The 23,105-nt window shown below is 31.3% G+C and overlaps 1 protein-coding gene across 1 annotated transcript in view; it reads right to left on the reverse strand.

The window, feature by feature from the left end:
• Window positions 1-23,105, reverse strand: part of LOC129976578 (uncharacterized protein CG3556-like) — a 38,821-nt gene that overhangs the window by 2,664 nt on the left and 13,052 nt on the right. The window contains exons 4-10 of the mRNA XM_056090217.1: window positions 16,707-16,826; window positions 14,734-14,953; window positions 13,400-13,647; window positions 11,798-11,976; window positions 8,979-9,174; window positions 2,987-3,155; window positions 1,403-1,542 (exon numbers count right to left, since the gene is read on the reverse strand). Coding sequence (XP_055946192.1) covers window positions 1,403-1,542; window positions 2,987-3,155; window positions 8,979-9,174; window positions 11,798-11,976; window positions 13,400-13,647; window positions 14,734-14,953; window positions 16,707-16,826 — 1,272 coding nt within the window. The remainder of the gene's footprint in view (window positions 1-1,402; window positions 1,543-2,986; window positions 3,156-8,978; window positions 9,175-11,797; window positions 11,977-13,399; window positions 13,648-14,733; window positions 14,954-16,706; window positions 16,827-23,105) is intronic.

Below are 23,105 nucleotides of genomic sequence, written 5' to 3' on the forward strand. Positions count from 1 at the left end.
CATAAGATTTCTTCATAAAGAATGAATTACGAAGTATTGTTTCTATGATTTATCTTCAAAATGGAAGAAAGAAAAAAGCAATGAGACTTTACATGAAATAAGAAAGGAGAGAAATCAGGCAAATAATTGTGGCTGGGCGAATTGTTCATTGATGTTCCTTATTGCTTTTAATGCTTGGATGCATAATTATATGATAAGGTTGTTTCATTTTGCTCGATTGATTTAGTCATTATGTCCCAATTTCAGAATTCTGTTGTTTCCTGAAATGTGTTTGTAAGTAAGTATTATGAAGGTATTGGGGGGTGGATGCATGACGCCACATCATAAAACATTGGGTAATTCGCTTGCATTAGCTGTAAGGATTGTCATATAATGACCTCAGTTTTTCCAGTTCCAGAGATTTATTTTTACTGTTAGATTTAGTGGATTAGTGCCAGAAACCAATCTTGATTATGCTGCGCCAAACGTATGGTATGAACTAAAATTTTATTTTATAATTTTTTAGATAAAATCTTATAATTTGTCTTGACTTGCTAACGTTTAGGGCATACGGTTAAACGCTGTAAGAAAACTTTAAAATAGAACTAATTTTAATAAGATCAATTGTTAAAAACCAATCCTTTTTAAGAAAGTAAAGAGATGTGGATGCCAAAAATGATACAGGAAGACTGAAAGCACCGGAAACGTTGTGAAACAAATTGTGGGCAATCAATTAGAATGCGTTGAGCTGACATTCGACATTGGCATTCTGTATATGGATTTTTACCGCACTCTCATACTTAAGAAAAGTATTACGGGATATAAAAATTTTCTGTTGAAATCTTTTGTTAAGCATAAGATTATTCTTGTGAATATAGAGTTTATAAGTAGATTTTTTGAGATAATAGAAAAACATTTCGCCATTTGAATGAGTCGATGACAAACGTGTGGAATTATCAACAGTTTAATTTTCAATTTTGCTTTATTTTTGCCATTATAGTTACTTATTTGTCATGTCGAAATTTTTTTAATGTAGTTATAATGCAATTTCATTTTAGCAGTTTTATAGCTTCTCTTCCCTTTTTTTTGGATAAAAACAATATTCACATGTTTATTTTATCAATATTTCAGAATAGACAACATTTGAGAAAAAAATGAAAAATGTCCTTCGGAATAATATAGATATAAGTAAGAATCAATTATTCTTAAGAGTATGAACAAATCTTATAGCGTAACAAGAAATGTAATGCATAAAGAAACTGCATTGAATTTGCATTATAAATTAGTATTAAGATGTTAACATTAAATTTTAAATGACTCAATAGTGTTCCGAATATTCTGATAGCTCAAAATAAATTTGTTGCAACAGACAATTAAGCATAAGGACGACAATGCGGCTTATTTGAGTATTAAAATGTCTTACCCTTTGTTAAATGAGTTAAAGTCTCAGTACTATTAGGAGCACCCACATACAGCAGCCAGAATTTCCCAGCCTCAGGGTCGTTCGTGACGCTCGCTAGTTCGTATACATACATCTTTCCTGAGATCATTTTCCATTCGAACCTGCAGGCAAATTTAGTACTGTGAAATATTTAGAGAATCCATTATTAACAAATAATGAGAATGTGATTTTTTTCATTTATACACCGCAGCTTTATTTTTATTTTGATGAGCATTCTATGACATATAAAGTGAGAACAAACTATTTACACAAAAAAAACTCAAGCCCAAACTCGAAGTTACTTAGCAAGATATTAAGGCGTTTTCTTTTATTTTAGTACAAGGATCACTAAGTGTTGTGAAATGTGATGTATTATAAATCTTTTTATTTTATATGTTTAAACTTTTTACAAAAAGTAGCTCAGTCGCATTTATCAGAAAACAGGCAAATAAAAATAAATATATGATGAGATAAAATAGACTTAATATCTAGTGGTTAGGAAAGAAAATTAAAAAAAAAACTCTTATTGAGAAACGCAGAAATATTTTTAAAAGAACTACACATAGTCAGTCTATGAATGCCTAAAGAAATTAATTTGGAGGGAGTTAAAGCTTCAGATTTAACTAAATGATAAAGTTCCAACAATTAAAAAAAAAAAATTTCGACTTGGCAAGCTGGAAGGCAAAGGTAGATTCCTTCACATCTAAGTTACAATCTGGCAACATAAATTGTTGAAGTTATAAACAGACAGAATTAGGACTTGAAAATCACTTTTCAACTCCTAAACTCTAAGATAGTGCAGTTATCCAAAAATATTAAACGCAGAAATTGCTTGTCTAGAAAAAGTACTAATTTTTCTAATTGTGTTTATTTTTCTATCTTCATTATCAAAAACGTTATAGAGAAATGAATATTTCCTCCCCCTACCATTTCCATCGCTTTGATCTAGATGGCCAATTTTCGAACTTAGTCGAGGATTTTACATTTCTAACAAACTTTTCCAAACCGGTTAAAATCCGAACAAAATTATGGTAACTTCATTATATTTGCTATTAAATGATGCGCTAAACATTTTAAAAGTGCATTAAAGCGAAAAGTGGGTAATAAACAAAATAAAGGTTCAAAAATAAATCGTTGAATAAAAAAATCAGATTTAAAAATTATTATATCTCTAATTCCAAGGGGCTCTCTAAATGTAATATGGTATGGGAGAAATCTAATCAAAGAAGAACATTTCAAATACGATGTTCAAAATGTTATATCTATCCTTTATTAAAGTTACATATTTTGGCTTCTTATTTAAATTTTTCTCCATCATTTCGAAAATGAATTTCATTTTTTAGAATGTTCCAAACTCCTATATTGAGATCACTTGATTCACTTATCATTAAATATACTCATAGGAATGCCCTTGTTCCTATGAATTCAAGATATTTCATTGAAAAGGAAATTTTCTGCTAACTTTTTGGAATTGGCAAATCCAGGAAATCGTCTAAAATAATAAAAAAAAGTAATAATTTTTTTCTGAATACAAAAAAAAATGCAAATTTGGCAGAAGCAAATCACTTGTATTTTGGGTCTTCCACTTCAGCTAGTTCCATAACTTCGGAAGCAGTGTAATTTTCTGGTACTCGAAGGGAAATAGTGTGAACGACGTCTTTATCGTCTCCTATGTACAGGGAATACTGTACTCGTATTTTTGGTCCTAAATAATCATTGATTTCTGAGACAGGATCTGCAATGAAAAAAATATTTTAAATAAGTTATTCTCAAATATAGTAAACTAACTCATTTTATAGATCATATCACAACTAACTCATATAGATCATATCAAATTCAAATTTAAAAAATATATATATAGCTTTTAAGATGTGTCAATAATATTGTTTGTTATCATTTTACATGATCCTTAGCTACTTTTGTGACATGCTCTAATTATTATCAAGCATCAATTTGGAAATTAAGATTTTAATGGTACACGCTTTTCCAAATAATTTTTAACTAATGAAAAGTGAATAATATGTATATGTACAAAAGCTCATTTTATAGATCTTAGGAATTTTTTAATGGATCTTGAGATGAGTTAAAATATAAGATATCTATACTTATAATAAAGCTCAATGTGTGTGTGTGTGTGTGTGTGTGTGTGTGTGTGTTGGCGCTCTACAGGCCAGGTCATTTGACATACAGCTATCAAATTTGGTACATGTATACCTTAGAGGTCGGGAATGTGCACCTGGGGTCCCTTTTTTTGAAATTTTAATTAGAATTTTAATTATTAGTTAAAAACTAACTTTCCCGCCAAAAAAAATCTTCCATTTTTCCCAACGCCAATTTTTCCGCCAAAAAAATCTTCCATTTTCCCCATCGCCAAATAAGTCAGGCATCAGTTGTTTTTTTCTCCCAACAGTAATTAGGCTAGGGTTAACATTTTTCGACGGATTATTTCAAACTATTCTGTTTATTTTCTTAATGTTTTATGCATTTTAAATTAAACATTGTTAATTAATCCATGTTTCAGATTCATTCTGAAGTACTTTTGAATTAAAATAACACAGAATAAAGGAAATTAAAAATGTCTAATCTGCATAGCGTTACCCCAACTGGCGTAGAAAAATTTACGCATTTGCGTTGACGTAACTGGCGAAGAAAATCCACGCATGCGCATTGTTCTGATTGTTGGCATGACAACCAACGGACGATTTAAATTATTTTTAGGTTAGTTGCATGCTTTTGTAAGTAAAATGTATTTATGTTAGTTATATATATTTTTTTATATGCTTATAGTTTTAAGTACATCGTTTTTTAAGTAGATTTTTTTAAAACCTGTTTTCGACCGATTATTTTAAACGATTCATTTTATTTTTTTAGTGTTTGATGCATTTAAAATTAAACATTGTTAATGAATCGATCTCTTCATGATGAATCTGAGAAATTTTTGTTGAGAAATTCTTGAGATATTACATAAATTAAGAAAGATATTCTTTAGTGACCATAAAGTTTAAACGCTCAGTGACTCTATTATCAGTAATCATATTATTAAAAAAAATGCTTTGTTTCAGTAAAAAATATTATTCTATTAATTGCAGATTAATCATTTACACTGTAATTTAAAGCATAATTTCTACGAGGGGTAACAGAAAATTAGAGAGATATATATCACGCTATAACTGAAGGCCTTTATAATATTATGAGTGAATTATATGACTATCAAAATTTGAAGCTTTAAAATATTTTGCTGAAGAATCTATTAAAGTTGGAATTGCGTAAAATGTTTAATGGTACGACCGGAGTTTTATCCCCTGCTTGGCGAAATTTTTAAAAATCGCAAACAACGGCCTTGCGAAATGTTCAAAAGCAAAGAAGCAGATGTTCAATTATAGTGCATAATAAAGATTGCCAGCTTTGGTGCGTTATCGCAACTTGGCGAAGAAGGGGGTTAAACTCCGGTTAAACCTATTTAATTATTAAAATTTAAACGAACATTAAGATTGGCGAACCGGCTGGTCGCCAAAGGTGGCTAGTGTTAAATAAATATAAAGTTAAATAATAGATGTCTTAAGGAATATGAAATATGTTTGTTATCATGTTGTTGTTGTTTCTTATGGCACTTGCCATGGACAAGCCCACTGTTACGAAGACAGCGATTTTAAGCCGGTGGGGGAGCGTCTCAGTTTGTCTAGTAGCGCCAACTAGGGCCAAGAGTACGACTTTGCTACTCACGCATCACTCATTCGCTTGCACAACCCCTTTTTAATGTGTTAAAATTTAAGATATGTTAAATAAATATAAGGTTAAATAATAGATGTCTTAAGTAATATGAAATATGTTTGTTGTCATCATGTTCTTGTTGTTGTTTCTTATGGCACTAGGGCCAAGAGTACGACGTTGCTACTCACGCATCACTCATTCGCTTGTACAGCCCCTTTTTACAGGAGGGAACATTCACACATCTCACAGATAGAACAATGGAAGAGCAACCATGCCCAAACTGGGACTCGAATCCAGGATGCCCAGATCACGGGGAAGACGCGCTACCCCTATGCCAGGACGCCGGCGTTGTCATCGTAAAGGTGCCATAACAACTCTCGCGGTGTGATCCGATGATTAGGAAATATCAATTGGGAAATTAAAAATATAATAGTGTTTTCTGTATCAAATAATTTTTAATTAATAAAAAGTAAGTAAAATGAATAAATGAAAAACTTGTACATGTGAAAAGTTGAGAAAAAAATTCCAGTAGTAGCTGAAAAAAAAATCCTTCTTTTAATGTTTTCGTCTTATTCGAAACGAAACTAATAAAAGTATAGTTTGAGATGGGAACAATGAACTTTATCAAATTCTTTTATACCATCATGAACATGATAGTCTGAGGAGCTCGAATTTTCCTTTGTCTTTCATTGTAACTTGAATTGATTAAGCTAAATCTTTTAGTATATCTCCATGCATCTATTCATGAAGTTGATAGACAGATTCTAAATTATTCATAAAGAAACAATTTTAATAGATTAATATCTGGCGAACGAGTTGGCCAATCTAATTTTTGTACTTGACAAGGTTCAAACTTGTATCTTTCCTGAATATGGCCTGCCTCAGTTTTGAATAGCATTCCTAAAATTATTTAAAAAATAGCATTCATAAAATAATTATGACTTCCTCTGAAAAGCATTCCTAAAATTATTAAGAAACAACATTTATAACATTGTTATGAATTTCTTTAAAGAGCATTCATAAGATTATTAAAAAACCACATTAATAAAATTTTTATGAATTTCTTTGAACAGTCATAACTTTCTTTTGAAAATTCATAAAATTATTAAAACTTTTTTACAGAAATAGGATAATTTGACATTTTCCTTTTAGTTTTATATTGTTTCCCTTTTTTCCTTCCTACTCTCTTTCCAATTTACTAAAAAAAAATCTTTAAAATCGTTATATGTTTAAGGAGTTTTCTTAAAATTTTGTGCTTACACATTGAAATGTAAAAAAGTGAATCATGAAGAAAATATTCTTTATATGCTTTGAACTATTATTGATAGTATTACTTTAGAGGGTTGTTACTCTGCATATTTTTTGGAGAATACATTTTTCTTTAAACTGAGTAGGAGTTCAGATTTGGTTGTGGAGTGGAATGAAATGGAACGCCTTCTTGTCTTACATGAATCTCGCATGTTATTTAACAGTGGTAGGTGATCTCTACACTAATATTCTCATATTTCAGAAAATCAAATCTGATTCAAGCGTTCCAGGAGTGGATTTGATTCCATGGTATAGTGCTGAGTAGGAGTTCAGATTTGGTTGTGGAGTGGAATGAAATGGAACGCCTTCTTGTCTTACATGAATCTCGCATGTTATTTAACAGTGGTAGGTGATCTCTACACTAATATTCTCATATTTCAGAAAATCAAATCTGATTCAAGCGTTCCAGGAGTGGATTTGATTCCATGGTATAGTGCTGAGTAGGAGTTCAGATTTGGTTGTGGAGTGGAATGAAATGGAACGCCTTCTTGTCTTACATGAATCTCGCATGTTATTTAACAGTGGTAGGTGATCTCTACACTAATATTCTCATATTTCAGAAAATCAAATCTGATTCAAGCGTTCCAGGAGTGGATTTGATTCCATGGTCTAGTGCTGAGTAGGAGTTCAGATTTGGTTGTGGAGTGGAATGAAATGGAACGCCTTCTTGTCTTACACGATCCTCTCATGTTATTTAATAGTGGTAGGTGATCTCTACACTAATATTCTCATATTTCAGAAAATCAAATCTGATTCAAGCGTTCCAGGAGTGGATTTGATTCCATGGTATAGTGCTGAGTAGGAGTTCAGATTTGGTTGTGGAGTGGAATGAAATGGAACGCCTTCTTGTCTTACACGATCCTCTCATGTTATTTAATAGTGGTAGGTGATCTCTACACTAATATTCTCATATTTCAGAAAATCAAATCTGATTCAAGCGTTCCAGGAGTGGATTTGATTCCATGCTATAGTGCTGAGTAGGAGTTCAGATTTGGTTGTGGAGTGGAATGAAATGGAACGCCTTCTTGTCTTACATGAATCTCGCATGTTATTTAACAGTGGTAGGTGATCTCTACACTAATATTCTCATATTTCAGAAAATCAAATCTGATTCAAGCGTTCCAGGAGTGGATTTGATTCCATGGCCTAGTGCTGAGTAGGAGTTCAGATTTGGTTGTGGAGTGGAATGAAATGGAACGCCTTCTTGTCTTACACGATCCTCTCATGTTATTTAATAGTGGTAGGTGATCTCTACACTAATATTCTCATATTTCAGAAAATCAAATCTGATTCAAGCGTTCCAGGAGTGGATTTGATTCCATGGTATAGTGACCAAAGACTCCTACTCAATTATTAACACTGAACCTCCTCTTCAACCTCAGGTAATAATCAAGTACTATCCCTATTCCTAAGCCCACCGGGCAGGGTATCGGATTGGATCGTAGAATGGAATGAAATGGAATGCATTCCTATCTTACACGATCCTCTCATGTTATTTAACAGTGGTAGGTGATCTCTACACTAATTGTTTCCAGGATTTCCAGTATTTTCAATCCCCATTTAAGTGCCAAATTTATTATGAGCAACTTATTTCGTAATATTATAGAATTGAATATTTTTATGCTTATAAATCCAATAGATTTATAGCATTCTTTTGTGTTTTCCAAATTTAATAAAATATTTAACATGTAAATAGTAACAAAAAAAAATTCAAAATTTGATAATAGTGTATTTATCAATATAAAATTATTCTTTTTATTTAAAAACTTTAATTTATTGCACTAAATATATTATCACCACATATATTTTTGTAATTTAAAAAAATATATATCCTATTTCTCTATAAAACTGTAAATTCTCAACAAAAGTTTAGCACAAGAGTAAATTCATGTAAAAACTATTGCTAATTTTAGATTTTAAAAAAGTAATATGATTCTTCCTGAATGCCTTTTATAATCTACCCTGATTTTACCGTTTGTTTGGCATAGTATAACCAAATATGGTACTTGCGCCATTAAACAAGTAACAAAGAATGATGCCTCCCGAGTCAAAAGTATCAGTGTAAGAAACAATGTGAATGTGATTCCAAAAAATGTCGCAACATTGAATAATTATATTTAACAAATGAAACATTCATTCAATAAATCTATAAATGTTCAGAGTAAGGCCATGAGAGAAAAAAAAATTCTAAAAAGAGGTAATATATTATGGTTAAGAAACGTTTTCATTTTTAATGTTTTCCAAAAAAATCTTAAGATATATTAGAGCTTATTAGAAGCTAGTGTATGGCAAGCTGTAATCTACTTGATAATGAATCCATAGCTAAAATAGTTTCGATATCACCAATCAAATAAAACTATATAATGCCAGCGTTAAAATGATTAATGTAAAGTATTTAATTGCTTAGATAAAAGCCTTTAAATATGAGATACTCTTTAGACTTTATAACTTGTATTTAATAAGAAAAGATAGATGTCTTGCTGTTCCAAATTTTCTAAATATAACAAAAGCAGCACATATGATCAAAAAAAATTCTCACCATCTCCGTGCTTCCGGGGATTAGCAGAACAATTTACGTATGAGATATCCATGAGACTTTTACCATTCAATATAGGTAGAGTTAAATATGTCACCAAGAAATCTACGGTAGAAGAGTTCAGCTCTTTTATCAAGTATTTAATTGTTGCATTCAGTTTCCAGTCCTTACTGTGCTCTTGACCACTGGATAGGAGAGCCTATAACAGAAAAGAAAGGAAAATTCCACCACAAAATAACTGCTATTAATATACTGGGTGATTATAAAAAAAAGTATCCCCATATATGAAACCGTGACTCTCATAGGAATCATAAGAACTGAATCAAATTTTGATTCAAGATACTTTGAGATATGCGCTGAAGAATCATATGAAAAATAACAGTTACAAAGGTGGTATGCCTACCAGAGACGGGAAGTTCAACAAATTCCTTTCAATATGGTACGTATTTTAGTTCTATGCACCATCTGACGCCAGTAAAGTGTCGTGGTTGAACTAGAACAACTAGAAAAGTTTTGAAACACAATAAAATGTTTTGTTACTTGTTGATTCTCTGCTGCTATTGGTTGTTTTCTCTTTACTTGTTAGTTTGTCTACCGCTGATGATTTTCGTGCTACAGCTACCGTTTCAACGCTATTTATTGGTTTTTATCTATGGAACACCAATAGAAAAGTTTATGTTGCCATTTAAAAATTTTGAAATTTTGTTACTTCAACCGTAACTGTTAAATTTTAAATGCTGTTTTTTCATATTATTCTTGAGCTCATATCTCAAAATACCTTGAACCAAAATTTTATTCCATTCCAGTGAACGGTACGATGGTTTTGGGATCATATACCGAGATAGTTTCTCCTAATCACCTGGAACAATTATCTGAATAATTATTAAAAAATGTGTGTTAGGAACATTTCCTAATCACCTGGAACAATTATCTGAATAATTATTAAAAAATGTGTGTTAGGAACATTTCCTAATCACCTGGAACAATTATCTGAATAATTATTAAAAAATGTGTGTTAGGAACATTTCCTAATCACCTGGAACAATTATCTGAATAATTATTAAAAAATGTGTGTTAGGAACATTTCCTAATCACCTGGAACAGTTATCTGAATAATTATTAAAAAATGTGTGTTAGGAACATTTCCTAATCACCTGGAACAATTATCTAAATAATTATTAAAAATGTGTGTTAGGAACATTTCTTAATCACTTGAAACAATCATCTGAATAATTTTAAAAAAAATTGTGTTAGGAACATTTTCTAATCACCTGGAACAATTATCTGAACAATTATTAAAAAATGTGAGTTAGGAACATTTTAAATTTAAAGTGTTTAAATTTAGTGAGTTAAATTTAGTAATTAAAGTGTTTAATTAATGTGTGTTTAACATTTTAAATTAACACTGTTTTTCTCGCATTATTCTTATCATACCCAGGCATTTACAATTATTGCATTAAATTTAATCAAGAAATTATTTAAACAATGCATTGATAATTAAAATATAATTTATATTCACATGTGAAACTGATATCGTGTTTTATGATTTGTATGTTGTTACGTCTGCTTTGATTACGTATACTCATTAGTAGAAGGTTTTAATTTTTTTTTCTTTTTCTACATTTATTCTGTATTATAAAAATAATCCCAGAATATAAACACTACTATGTTCCCAGGTAGCACAGCCGGTCGCACAATATTGTTCAATATTATATGATATTAAACTATATTCTACAATATTAAACAATATTCTACAACATTAAACAATATTCTACAATATTAAGCAATATTGTGAATATAGATCAATACCATACAATATCGCACAATATTTATGTGCTACTAGGGTTGAGACTTTTGCAGAAATTTATATCACTTACTCTTTCCTCCAAGTATAAATGAATTAAAATGATTTGATACTCTATCGTGTGGCTACAAATCGGATATAAATGATTGTTAATAGTGTTATTTATACTCTTAAGTGCGTTTTTCAAATAATAATGGGATTTTCTAAGTAAAGTTATCGAAATAAATAGCATTTTTATTTAGTCGCTACTAAGTCTACAAATAGAAAATATTGAAATATTCAAAAACTTCAAACGTGAGTTTTGACGAATCAAAACATTTCATTTCTCTTTGAGCCGGAAAAACATATTTTTGGAATTATGTCTGCCTGTCTGTGAATGGGATAACTTGAAAACGCTTTGAACTAGAAAGAATTTGGTATATAGCTTCTACTTCAAATTTGTAATTTGAATGAAGATTTGATCGAAATCCATCCAGTGGAAGTCTGTCTGTTCGGCTGCCCATACAAAAAGAACACGATAACTACAAAGCGAAAAGAGTTAGATAGATAAATTTGGTGCACAGAATTATCATTTAAAATGTAGATATATGCTAAATTTGGTACCAGCATCAAAGGGTTGATAGCTAATCAGTCTGTACTTTCAAATGCATATAAACTCAAAACTGCATTTATTTAGAAATATGAAATTTGGTATATGATTGTGTGACTATAATGGTATTTTCGTGTCAAATTTTGGTTTTAAATGACACGAAAGAAAAAGCAGCAAAAGTAAACACTTGGTATTCCAGGTTATTTTGTATTAAGAGCATCCCAATGATTTATCACCAAAGATCAAACTGTGATAGAATCTTTTATAACTATTACTCTCAAAAGATATGCGATTAATAATATAAAAGTACAGTTATTAGAGCTTGTACGAGATAGTTTCGTAGCGACCACTGCTATTGATTAAATATATTTTTAAATTCCGTTCTCTATCATGAAATTCATAGGTATACAATACTTCTGATTTTCTTACCTGCGTTATTAAAGCTGTAGTGTAAGCATTTCCAAAACTCCCATCCAGAGCCTGGAGTTTCTTGAAATTCTGGATCGTCTTCTTGTATAATGTTAAAGTTGGATGTCTGAGAGTATTTTCGACGTGTCTACTGCGATTTGCCTGGCATGATAAAGCAGTGATTGCCATGGCCTGAAGATCTGCAGTTGAAAGCAGCATTAGATGCCAAGTAACAGTATCAACAGTAACATTATCAATACATTTATAATAACATTACAATGCAACATATACAGTACATGCGATATATTCAGTCCAATATATATATACAACATATTCAGTACAACATATATACATACAACATATACAGTAAATGCAACATATATACATACAACATATACAGCGTACTCAGTACAACATATATATATGCAGCATATACAGTAACATTACAATGCTACATATACAGTAACATTACAATGCAACATATACAGTGACATTACAATGCAACATATACAGTGACATTACAATGCTACATATACAGTAACATTACAATGAAACATATACAGTAACATTACAATGCAACATATACAGTGCAAACAACATATTCTGTACAACATGCATACATGCAACATATACAGAGCATATACAGTAACATTACAATACAACATACACAGTACATATACTGTAATATTGCAATATATATGGGACAGTAACATTATCAGTATATGTATAGTAACATTACAATACAACATACGCAGTACATATCAACATATATAGTAACAATACAATATATATACAACTGTAACATTATCAGTACCAAAATTCATGTCCATGAATAAATCGGCCATGAACTGTAACACTGATTCAACTGGTAATTGAAGCTTTAAAGTAAACATGCTTAAAGATATCATTGGTTTTGAAATGCAGGAAACACACTTAATTGATGAATCAAGGCGTAGGCGATATTGAATTAAAATATCAGTCAGCGCTATTATATCAAAGATAAGGATTTGGCAATGTATGAAGTGATCACATATTAAAATTAGTATTTACTAGTTGCGTTAATATTTCAGACTGAAGATGAAATATATTTTTAAAATTTATAAAATTCCAAGTGTTAACTGAGCTATAAAAATTCTGATTATTTTCATTAATATTCCTGATAATAGCGAGTAGTTTCTTTTTTTTTCAAAGAAAGAATATTAAGTTTATTAAAGAAAGAATATTTATTAAACTTGTTATTTGTAATAAAGTCGCTTGTCTTGAAATAATTCAGAATCCTGAAATGACGATTTGAGACAGTTTGAAAACACATTTGGATACATTTTATGCAGACAAAATTGATTTATTTCAAGTTAAAAATAACATTTCCATGATTCCAAGTAAGCTTCCCCATTTTTTTAAATGCCGTTTTGCACATAGCCCCATTTCAAATAAAGCGAAGAATAAATTTTCAATAATACTCCTCATTAAATTTCAGTATTTCGATTTGATGAGTTTTGAGCATGGTACGTATACATTAGAAAAGTCAAAAATAAATGCTTGAAAGAAAATAATCAGAACGTATAAAAAATTGCAATCATGGACAACAGAAAATAAAATTTTGATATGCTAAAATCAAAATACCTTTCACGAAAGGATATTCAGAATCGCTGCTCAATATACTATTAAGATCCGAAATAGCTCTGAGAGGCCAGGATTCGTTGGCATTGCAGAGCGTTAAGTAAGCCAGAGGGTGCGTGAAGTTCCCGGATTCCTCCACTTGCTCCTTGAGACGTTTCACCAAGTTGTTGCCGTAGAATTGGCGAGGGCTGTGGCAGGTGACCAACAGTGCATTGATGAGCATGCTTAATTCGCTGTTGGTTAAGGATGGCCTACATGACATATAAAAAAACTTTTCGTTACAATTTTAACTATTAAATGTATGATGATTGACCCATTTATTTTCTTTCCAATTACAGGAATTTACAATAAGCTTATAAGGTATTTAATGACTGAAATGTCAGTGATTTTTCTAGAGTATCATATTTTCGCATCTAATATTAACCCTGCTAATCATCCAATTCAGAAACTTCATTTCGTAAAGTGCTATGAATTCTCGTATCGCAATCGTAACAGTAAATACCAAAAGATTGTGCTGTAAATTTGAGGGCATATTCTTTCAATCATAATTCTCAAATCCCCTTTACTATGTTCGTATTTAATTATTATCTTCGATCTGTATCATTTATTTCACCCCATCGGGGGACCACATCAGAAATGAGGATGAGGAACTTCTGGTATGTTGGTTGGTTCTCATCACCCTAATGGGTACAGAAAAGGTGAGGGTTGGCTAACTCCCCTCGATGACGGGACGTGCTTCCCATTGAAAGGGTTGTGCCGTGACAGGTGTTGGTCTTTAGTACTCAACCACAGCTCCCGCTAGTGTTACTGTCTCTGTCGTCCGGTCATTCCATGTGCCTCAGGGTGGGGCGGAGTAGTCAATTTATTATTTCATTTATTTTTATTTCTGAATAACTTAATTATTTTTGTTAATCAAAACGTTATTTAAGAACATATAACTTAAACGAATAAGTGTTTATTTTTCTACTAATGCTAGGTCACACATAGATGCCACTTGAGACTTTATTACGAGAAAGTTGTTGTTAAAATTGGATTTCCCAAATATGTATTTAAAATCAAATGAAAATTTATTTATGCGTGCAATGATTTTACAAAACAATAGATGAGTTCACCTTTCTTTTGAAAGTCTTTTGAAATTACAAAATCGAAAAGGGTTTCGCAGTAACTTCAAAATTGCATATTATTTATCATGAAAAGTTGCATAAATTGCTTAATACATTTCAGACATCATTAGGTCTTATATTAAGTCTAAGTTCAAAACTAATCATAAAAATTTCAAACATACATTCCGAAACATTGTTAAAATAATAATAGAGTGACTGTGTCTTTCCTTTTACCTTAACAAGGCAACTGCAGTTTTAAGCTCAGTCTGCTTTGCCATCAACTCTTCTTCAAGTACAGTGCCATTGAAACTAGCTCCAGACGCTAGATAGAGGGCAACAACAGCACGTGGGGTGTTCGACTTCCATCCCCAAGCAGGCGTTCTTTTCTGTTTCATCCAGGAAATGGCCTTCTCTCTAGCCTCGGGAACTCCTTTGATGGAAAGCACTCCTGTTTCTAAAATAAATATAAATTGAATTGTAATCATGTTTTCCTTTAATTTTAAACACCCGTCTTTATATTAATACTAGAAATAATGCCTTTAATAAAGGAAATAATGTATCGAAAATAAAGCTATGAAACTCAACTGCGTAACGAATGCAGTGTAATAAATTAAATTTAATAATTAAATGTTTTAAAAATATTCGTTAAATTCAAGGCAACATATCACAGTAATAAAACTATCATACTTGTATAAAAATATGTTAGAAATGAAAATAATATATTTTTCTATTTGAGAGATAAAATCCTACAAATGAAAGAGTTCATGGGTTGGAGGGAGAGAAATTACGTGACAAACTATGCTAAATGATTGTAAAGCTGCATCATTGAAAAAAAAATGATTATTTTTAATGAATTTTCAAATAGTCAAATTATCTTTTCCAAGAAGTTACATTTTCAAAATATCGTCGCCAAAATGTTTCTTGATTTAAAAGTAATTTCATTCAAAAATGTAAAGGGTGTCACAAAATTTATGCAAGATTTGAATTTGCCTCCATTCGTGCAATAAAGTGTTTGCAACCCTATTTAAAAAGTAAGCCTATTTGACGGCTGATAGCTTAGGGTTAGAAAAAATGGAGCGTTACACGATAAAACAACGTGTTTTCCTTGTTGAACAATATTTCAAAGATAATGAAAGTCTGGTGGCCACAGTTCGACAATTTGAGAATTGATCCCCCAGATAGTATGATTTAACAATATTGTATTTTCCATGGGTTTATTTGAAGTCAAAGGCCTATGCCAACAAGTCCACAAACACGCGTGCATTGAAAGAGGAAATTGAACGATGCATCAAAGAATTCATCCACATTTAAGCAAAATGATCATGGAAAATTTCGACAAACCAATGCGCGCGTGCCAGTAAATCCGAGGAGGCCATTTTCCTTATGTGTTATTCCATATATAACTTTATTCTATGTACTTTATGATTCAATAAAAATATAGTAATTTAAAGAAAAAATGCTGTATTTTTTTATTTAATTCAAACTTTGCGTTAACACGCAGTTCTATCGTTAACGCTCCATTTTTTTTATAACCCTAAACTGTTAGCTGCCAAATGGTTCTTTTAATAGGATTGCCAACACTATACAGCATGAATGGTGGCAAATTCAAATCTTGGGCTAATTTTGAAACATCCTTTATATTTTTGTCAAAATTAGCAGCTTTAAATCTAACAGTACAGCACTATCAGATGGATATATGCATAAAGACTTATTTCATTTAATTATTATTGCTTACAATTATTTTATCTCCATAATTATAGAGTATATCAAAATTCAAAAACAATTCATCTCAAAACTTTGAAACTGTTTAAAAATGAATTTTGTGCAAAAATCTTTTTGAATGTTATTATGAAAAATTGTCAATTTTCAGCTTAATTTTTAATTAATGAAAATTTGAATAAAATTATTTAATGACCTTAAGTGCATATTCTCAGCCATCAAAGTGAATATGTGCCGAATTTCATAGTCGTTGGTCAAATGGTTTGTTCTGCAGAGCGCCAACATACACACATATTCATCTTTATTACTAGTATGTATTGTAATGATATAATTAATTTTGGAGCAACAAAACGCCTGTTAAACTATATTTTATTGTTGAATCGCAGTGACGCGGAGTGTACTAAGTTTTGAGAGAATGCATTTGTTGCGACTTTTTAGCTCCATACAGAAAACCATCAATACCATATTAAATGGAAAATATTTCATACCACATCCAATTTCATCTGCTCCGTTTTTGCAGTCTTTCACTCCATCGCAGACTCTTTCCTCAGAAACGCATGTGTTGTTATCGCATTTAAAACTATTCTTGTTTAAGCATTCCATAGTCTCTGGAAGAAATAATAGTTATATTTTCAAAATACTAATATAAAGGGTGGTCAAAATTGAAACACCCCTACTTTGATCTCTCTGTATATTGATCTACTCAGTGTAAAGGCTCTAAAATTGCGGAACATACTATTCAAGACACGTGGAAATGGATTAAGAGGAAAAAAAACTAGTTCCAGAAACACCGACTGATTGAGCAGTACAACAGCATATATACTAAAAAGACACAAATAATCACACAAAAAAACTGAAACTGTTATTGTAATTGCAATTTCGCAATGTACACAAAAGTTTGCATAAAAACTTGGTTTGCTGCTGCTACTGTTCTAGGCATAAAAGGGATAAAACTGGAATAATACTATTCTTATCAGCGGTGACTTCATGCTTTGCTTGTGAAGTTGTTTTATGAAAACAAAGGAAATGCTGCAGCTGGACATCGAGTTTCGTCGACTAGAGATTTGCGCAAAGGACCAGGAGGTACGAAAGCATGGTCGAAAATTTCGTTCTACCCCACATTTAGCAACTCCAATGTCTTGATTCAATTACTTTTATTCAAGATGAAGCGCCTCTACACATTGGACTATGTGTGCAGCAGTTTCTTCGGCAACATTTTACTAATTATAAGGTAATTAGTCGTACGTTTCAGATAACCTGGCCATCTCGTTTTACACATCTTAATTCCCTTGATTTTCCGCTTTAGGGATACTTAAAAAATCTTGTTTATCAAGGACGTCTGGTAACCTTGACATATTTGAAAGACACTATCACTCTACATAGGAGAAACATCTCAATCTACCAATTACAATCCACAGTTGAACAGGCTGTCTACAGAAAGCAGATTTTACGTCTGGAAGAAGGAAACCATATTGGGCAGTTTTCCCTTGGTCTTTGTAATTGAATTTCTAATGCGCTCGAATGAAATAAGTTACAAATGTGTATTTTGAGTCTTTTCAACATATTTTTTGTTGTACAGCGCCATCTATCAATGTTTCTGGAACTAATTTTTTCGCGTTATCTGTTTCCGAAGTTGAATAGTTTGTTCAACATTTTTGGTGCCTTTACGCTAAGTAGTTCGCTGTATAGCTGCTCAGAGTAGTTGGTGTTTTAATTTTGATCACCTTGCATACGTGTAAATCCGACGGCTGTTGTTGTGGCATTTAAAGTTTCAAAAACACTATGAATGGCTGAATTCGAATATGATCCATTTTAAACAGTGATCTTGGTAGAAAAAGTTAAATTTTTAAAAACTTTTTTAACATAACTTGGAGTATAAGAGCTACAGTCTTACATTGCAATTCTTTAATTCGAATTGACTGCATCTTTATTTAATTTCTTTAAAAATAAATAGAATAATTGCACATGAGAGGATACGACGACATTAGACTGATAAAAATTTATGGAAAGTATTCCATACTACATCGAATTTTTACTAATATTAAGATGATTATATAAAAAAAAGATATTAGTTCATTTGAGAAATGAAAAATTGATTTATTTTATAGATCTATTTCTAGAGTAAAATCAGAATCATAGTTTAAATCAGAAAATCGATAATATTAAAATAATATTGACACAGAAGTAGTAAAGAAATGGTTGCTTTATTTTTAAAAAAAATTCTAATCAAAGAAATTGAAATCGCGATATGGTTGCATTTTGGATAAAATCTGCATTATAAGCCAAAAATATTGGCAAAATTAAAATGATAAATATTAGCAAAAATAAAAATAAGAAAAATAAATGACAAATAATAAAAAACAGAAATGCTTTTAAAATTACTTAGTTGATTAAATTTTGCATATATAGACGAAGGAGCCTTTTTAAGAAATTTACTTCTACCGAAGCTCGCCTAATTTAAATTTTTAAACAAGAGATTTAGCCAGAATCTCCAACAGAAATATAAGAGATTAGAGCATCTTTGAGGACATGGACTCCATCAAAATCATTGCAAAGGAAATAAAGAAAAGGGAATGAATGTGAATGAAATGATATTATGAATATGAATGAAAGGTGAAAGAACTTAGTGACATATTTTGCAAACCTAAACAGATGCAAAATGGAAATATTTTGTAATAATTATGAAACTGGAATACATATTAAGCATATTTGTGTTACGATCTTATACTTCTAGAAAATTATTTTTAAAGTTATATTTCCACTAAGTGAAAATTGTTGAAACCCGCGGGTGGATTTTGTAAACTTTTGTGAATTTGTACATATATGTTTCGATAAATAAAATAATCCTTGAATTGTTGAATGATAACATTTCAATGAAATGCTATTCAAATTGACTGTTTCGAAAATTGAAAGTTTTTTTTTTCCATAAAACAACGTTTTTGAGAAAAAAATTAAGTTGATACTTTATTCTACAACTATTCCATGAGTAAAGGCACAGTTACTATCTTTACTTTTCTTTTTAGATATCTAAGACAAAAATTCCAAATATAACCCCTTCTCCTACATTTTAGATTAAGATACTGAGTTCCGTGAAATTCATTGGAATATTACACGGTTTGTCCATGGCGCCACTATGATTTTTTAACCCTTTGCACTCGGATGGCGTAAAGCCTCTCAAGCACTATTGAAGTTAATCCATCCTTTTGAAGTTTTATTCATTCATTTTTTTAATTTTTCATTGTTAAAAATACCTGTTAAACAATAAGATGCAGATTAATTCTTCGGGTTTGGTTTGGTTTGGTTATATTAACGTCCCGTTTGAAGCACCACTAGGGCTATTTTGGGACGGACCTCGTAATTTTGAACCACGGTCAGATGACGAGGACGACACCTGAGCTGGCACCCCCCTCTCCACACCACACCACACCAACGGGAATTAATTCTTCGGGAATAGACAGCATAAAATAATTATTTTTTTCGGAGCAATAAACAAGCTTTTATAAATAATTACGCATCGAGTTATTTACAGACTGCAAAGGGTTAATTATGTGGTGTAAATAATTCTGATATATTATCTTATAAATTTAAGTAAGAGGCATAATTATGTTTTAATAAAAATATTTGTTGGCAGTGTAACCGATGGTTCCCGAGGTATTCACCGTATTAAAAGCAGAGTTTGGAAAAGCTAGAACTATGCAAAAATTTTTCAAAATCGGCCAACCAAAAATTCAAAGCAATTGGATGGAGGGTGAGATTGAAAAAAAAAATGCTAATCTATGAAATATTGGAAAGAATGTTGGTTTCACTCTTTTTTTTCAGGGGGCGCTTCTATGCATGTCATATGTACGAAGAATTAATCTATATTTTATGTATAAATAAAACAATTTTTTTTATGTCTTATACATCATTAATTTCTTTACACCAGTGATTTCTTGAGTGCCTCCCCCTCAAAGAAAAATTACGTGTAAATGGTGGCAGGTGCACGTATTCAAAGGAATTGGAAGGAGAAGGGAGACTGAAAAAAATGCTAAACAATCCATGAAATATTGGAAAGAATGTTGGTTTCACTCTTTTTTTTTAGGGGGCGCTTCTATGCATGTCATATGTACGAAGAATTAATCTATATTTTATGTATAAATAAAACAATTTTTTTTATGTCTTATACATCATTAATTTCTTTACACCAGTGATTTCTTGAGTGCCTCCCCCTCAAAGAAAAATTACGTGTAAATGGTGGCAGGTGCACGTATTCAAAGGAATTGGAAGGAGAAGGGAGACTGAAAAAAATGCTAAACAATCCATGAAATATTGGAAAGAATGTTGGTTTCACTCTTTTTTTTTAGGGGGCGCTTCTATGCATGTCATATGTACGAAGAATTAATCTATATTTTATGTATAAATAAAACAATTTTTTTTATGTCTTATACATCATTAATTTCTTTACACCAGTGATTTCTTGAGTGCCTCCCCCTCAAAGAAAAATTACGTGTAAATGGTGGCAGGTGCACGTATTCAAAGGAATTGGAAGGAGAAGGGAGACTGAAAAAAATGCTAAACAATCCATGAAATATTGGAAAGAATGTTGGTTTCACTCTTTTTTTTTAGGGGGCGCTTCTATGCATGTCATATGTACGAAGAATTAATCTATATTTTATGTATAAATAAAACAATTTTTTTATGTCTTATACATCATTAATTTCTTTACACCAGTGATTTCTTGAGTGCCTCCCCCTCAAAGAAAAATTACGTGTAAATGGTGGCAGGTGCACGTATTCAAAGGAATTGGAAGGAGAAGGGAGACTGAAAAAAATGCTAAACAATCCATGAAATATTGGAAAGAATGTTGGTTTCACTCTTTTTTTTTAGGGGGCGCTTCTATGCATGTCATATGTACGAAGAATTAATCTATATTTTATGTATAAATAAAACAATTTTTTTTATGTCTTATACATCATTAATTTCTTTACACCAGTGATTTCTTGAGTGCCTCCCCCTCAAAGAAAAATTACGTGTAATTGGTGGCAGGTGCACGTATTCAAAGGAATTGGAAGGAGAAGGGAGACTGAAAAAAATGCTAAACAATCCATGAAATATTGGAAAGAATGTTGGTTTCACTCTTTTTTTTTAGGGGGCGCTTCTATGCATGTCATATGTACGAAGAATTAATCTATATTTTATGTATAAATAAAACAATTTTTTTTTATGTCTTATACATCATTAATTTCTTTACACCAGTGATTTCTTGAGTGCCTCCCCCTCAAAGAAAAATTACGTGTAAATGGTGGCAGGTGCACGTATTCAAAGGAATTGGAAGGAGAAGGGAGACTGAAAAAAATGCTAAACAATCCATGAAATATTGGAAAGAATGTTGGTTTCACTCCTTTTTTTTAGGGGGCGCTTCTATGCATGTCATATGTACGAAGAATTAATCTATATTTTATGTATAAATAAAACAATTTTTTTTTATGTCTTATACATCATTAATTTCTTTACACCAGTGATTTCTTGAGTGCCTCCCCCTCAAAGAAAAATTACGTGTAAATGGTGGCAGGTGCACGTATTCAAAGGAATTGGAAGGAGAAGGGAGACTGAAAAAAATGCTAAACAATCCATGAAATATTGGAAAGAATGTTGGTTTCACTCTTTTTTTTTAGGGGGCGCTTCTATGCATGTCATATGTACGAAGAATTAATCTATATTTTATGTATAAATAAAACAATTTTTTTTTATGTCTTATACATCATTAATTTCTTTACACCAGTGATTTCTTGAGTGCCTCCCCCTCAAAGAAAAATTACGTGTAAATGGTGGCAGGTGCACGTATTCAAAGGAATTGGAAGGAGAAGGGAGACTGAAAAAAATGCTAAACAATCCATGAAATATTGGAAAGAATGTTGGTTTCACTCTTTTTTTTTAGGGGGCGCTTCTATGCATGTCATATGTACGAAGAATTAATCTATATTTTATGTATAAATAAAACAATTTTTTTTATGTCTTATACATCATTAATTTCTTTACACCAGTGATTTCTTGAGTGCCTCCCCCTCAAAGAAAAATTACGTGTAAATGGTGGCAGGTGCACGTATTCAAAGGAATTGGAAGGAGAAGGGAGACTGAAAAAAATGCTAAACAATCCATGAAATATTGGAAAGAATGTTGGTTTCACTCTTTTTTTTTAGGGGGCGCTTCTATGCATGTCATATGTACGAAGAATTAATCTATATTTTATGTATAAATAAAACAATTTTTTTTATGTCTTATACATCATTAATTTCTTTACACCAGTGATTTCTTGAGTGCCTCCCCCTCAAAGAAAAATTACGTGTAAATGGTGGCAGGTGCACGTATTCAAAGGAATTGGAAGGAGAAGGGAGACTGAAAAAAATGCTAAACAATCCATGAAATATTGGAAAGAATGTTGGTTTCACTCTTTTTTTTTAGGGGGCGCTTCTATTCATGTCATATGTACGAAGAATTAATCTATATTTTATGTATAAATAAAACAATTTTTTTTATGTCTTATACATCATTAATTTCTTTACACCAGTGATTTCTTGAGTGCCTCCCCCTCAAAGAAAAATTACGTGTAAATGGTGGCAGGTGCACGTATTCAAAGGAATTGGAAGGAGAAGGGAGACTGAAAAAAATGCTAAACAATCCATGAAATATTGGAAAGAATGTTGGTTTCACTCTTTTTTTTTAGGGGGCGCTTCTATGCATGTCATATGTACGAAGAATTAATCTATATTTTATGTATAAATAAAACAATTTTTTTTATGTCTTATACATCATTAATTTCTTTACACCAGTGATTTCTTGAGTGCCTCCCCCTCAAAGAAAAATTACGTGTAATTGGTGGCAGGTGCACGTATTCAAAGGAATTGGAA

Source organism: Argiope bruennichi, chromosome 1 (genome assembly GCF_947563725.1).
Source record: "Argiope bruennichi chromosome 1, qqArgBrue1.1, whole genome shotgun sequence".
Lineage (NCBI taxonomy): Eukaryota > Metazoa > Arthropoda > Arachnida > Araneae > Araneidae > Argiope > Argiope bruennichi.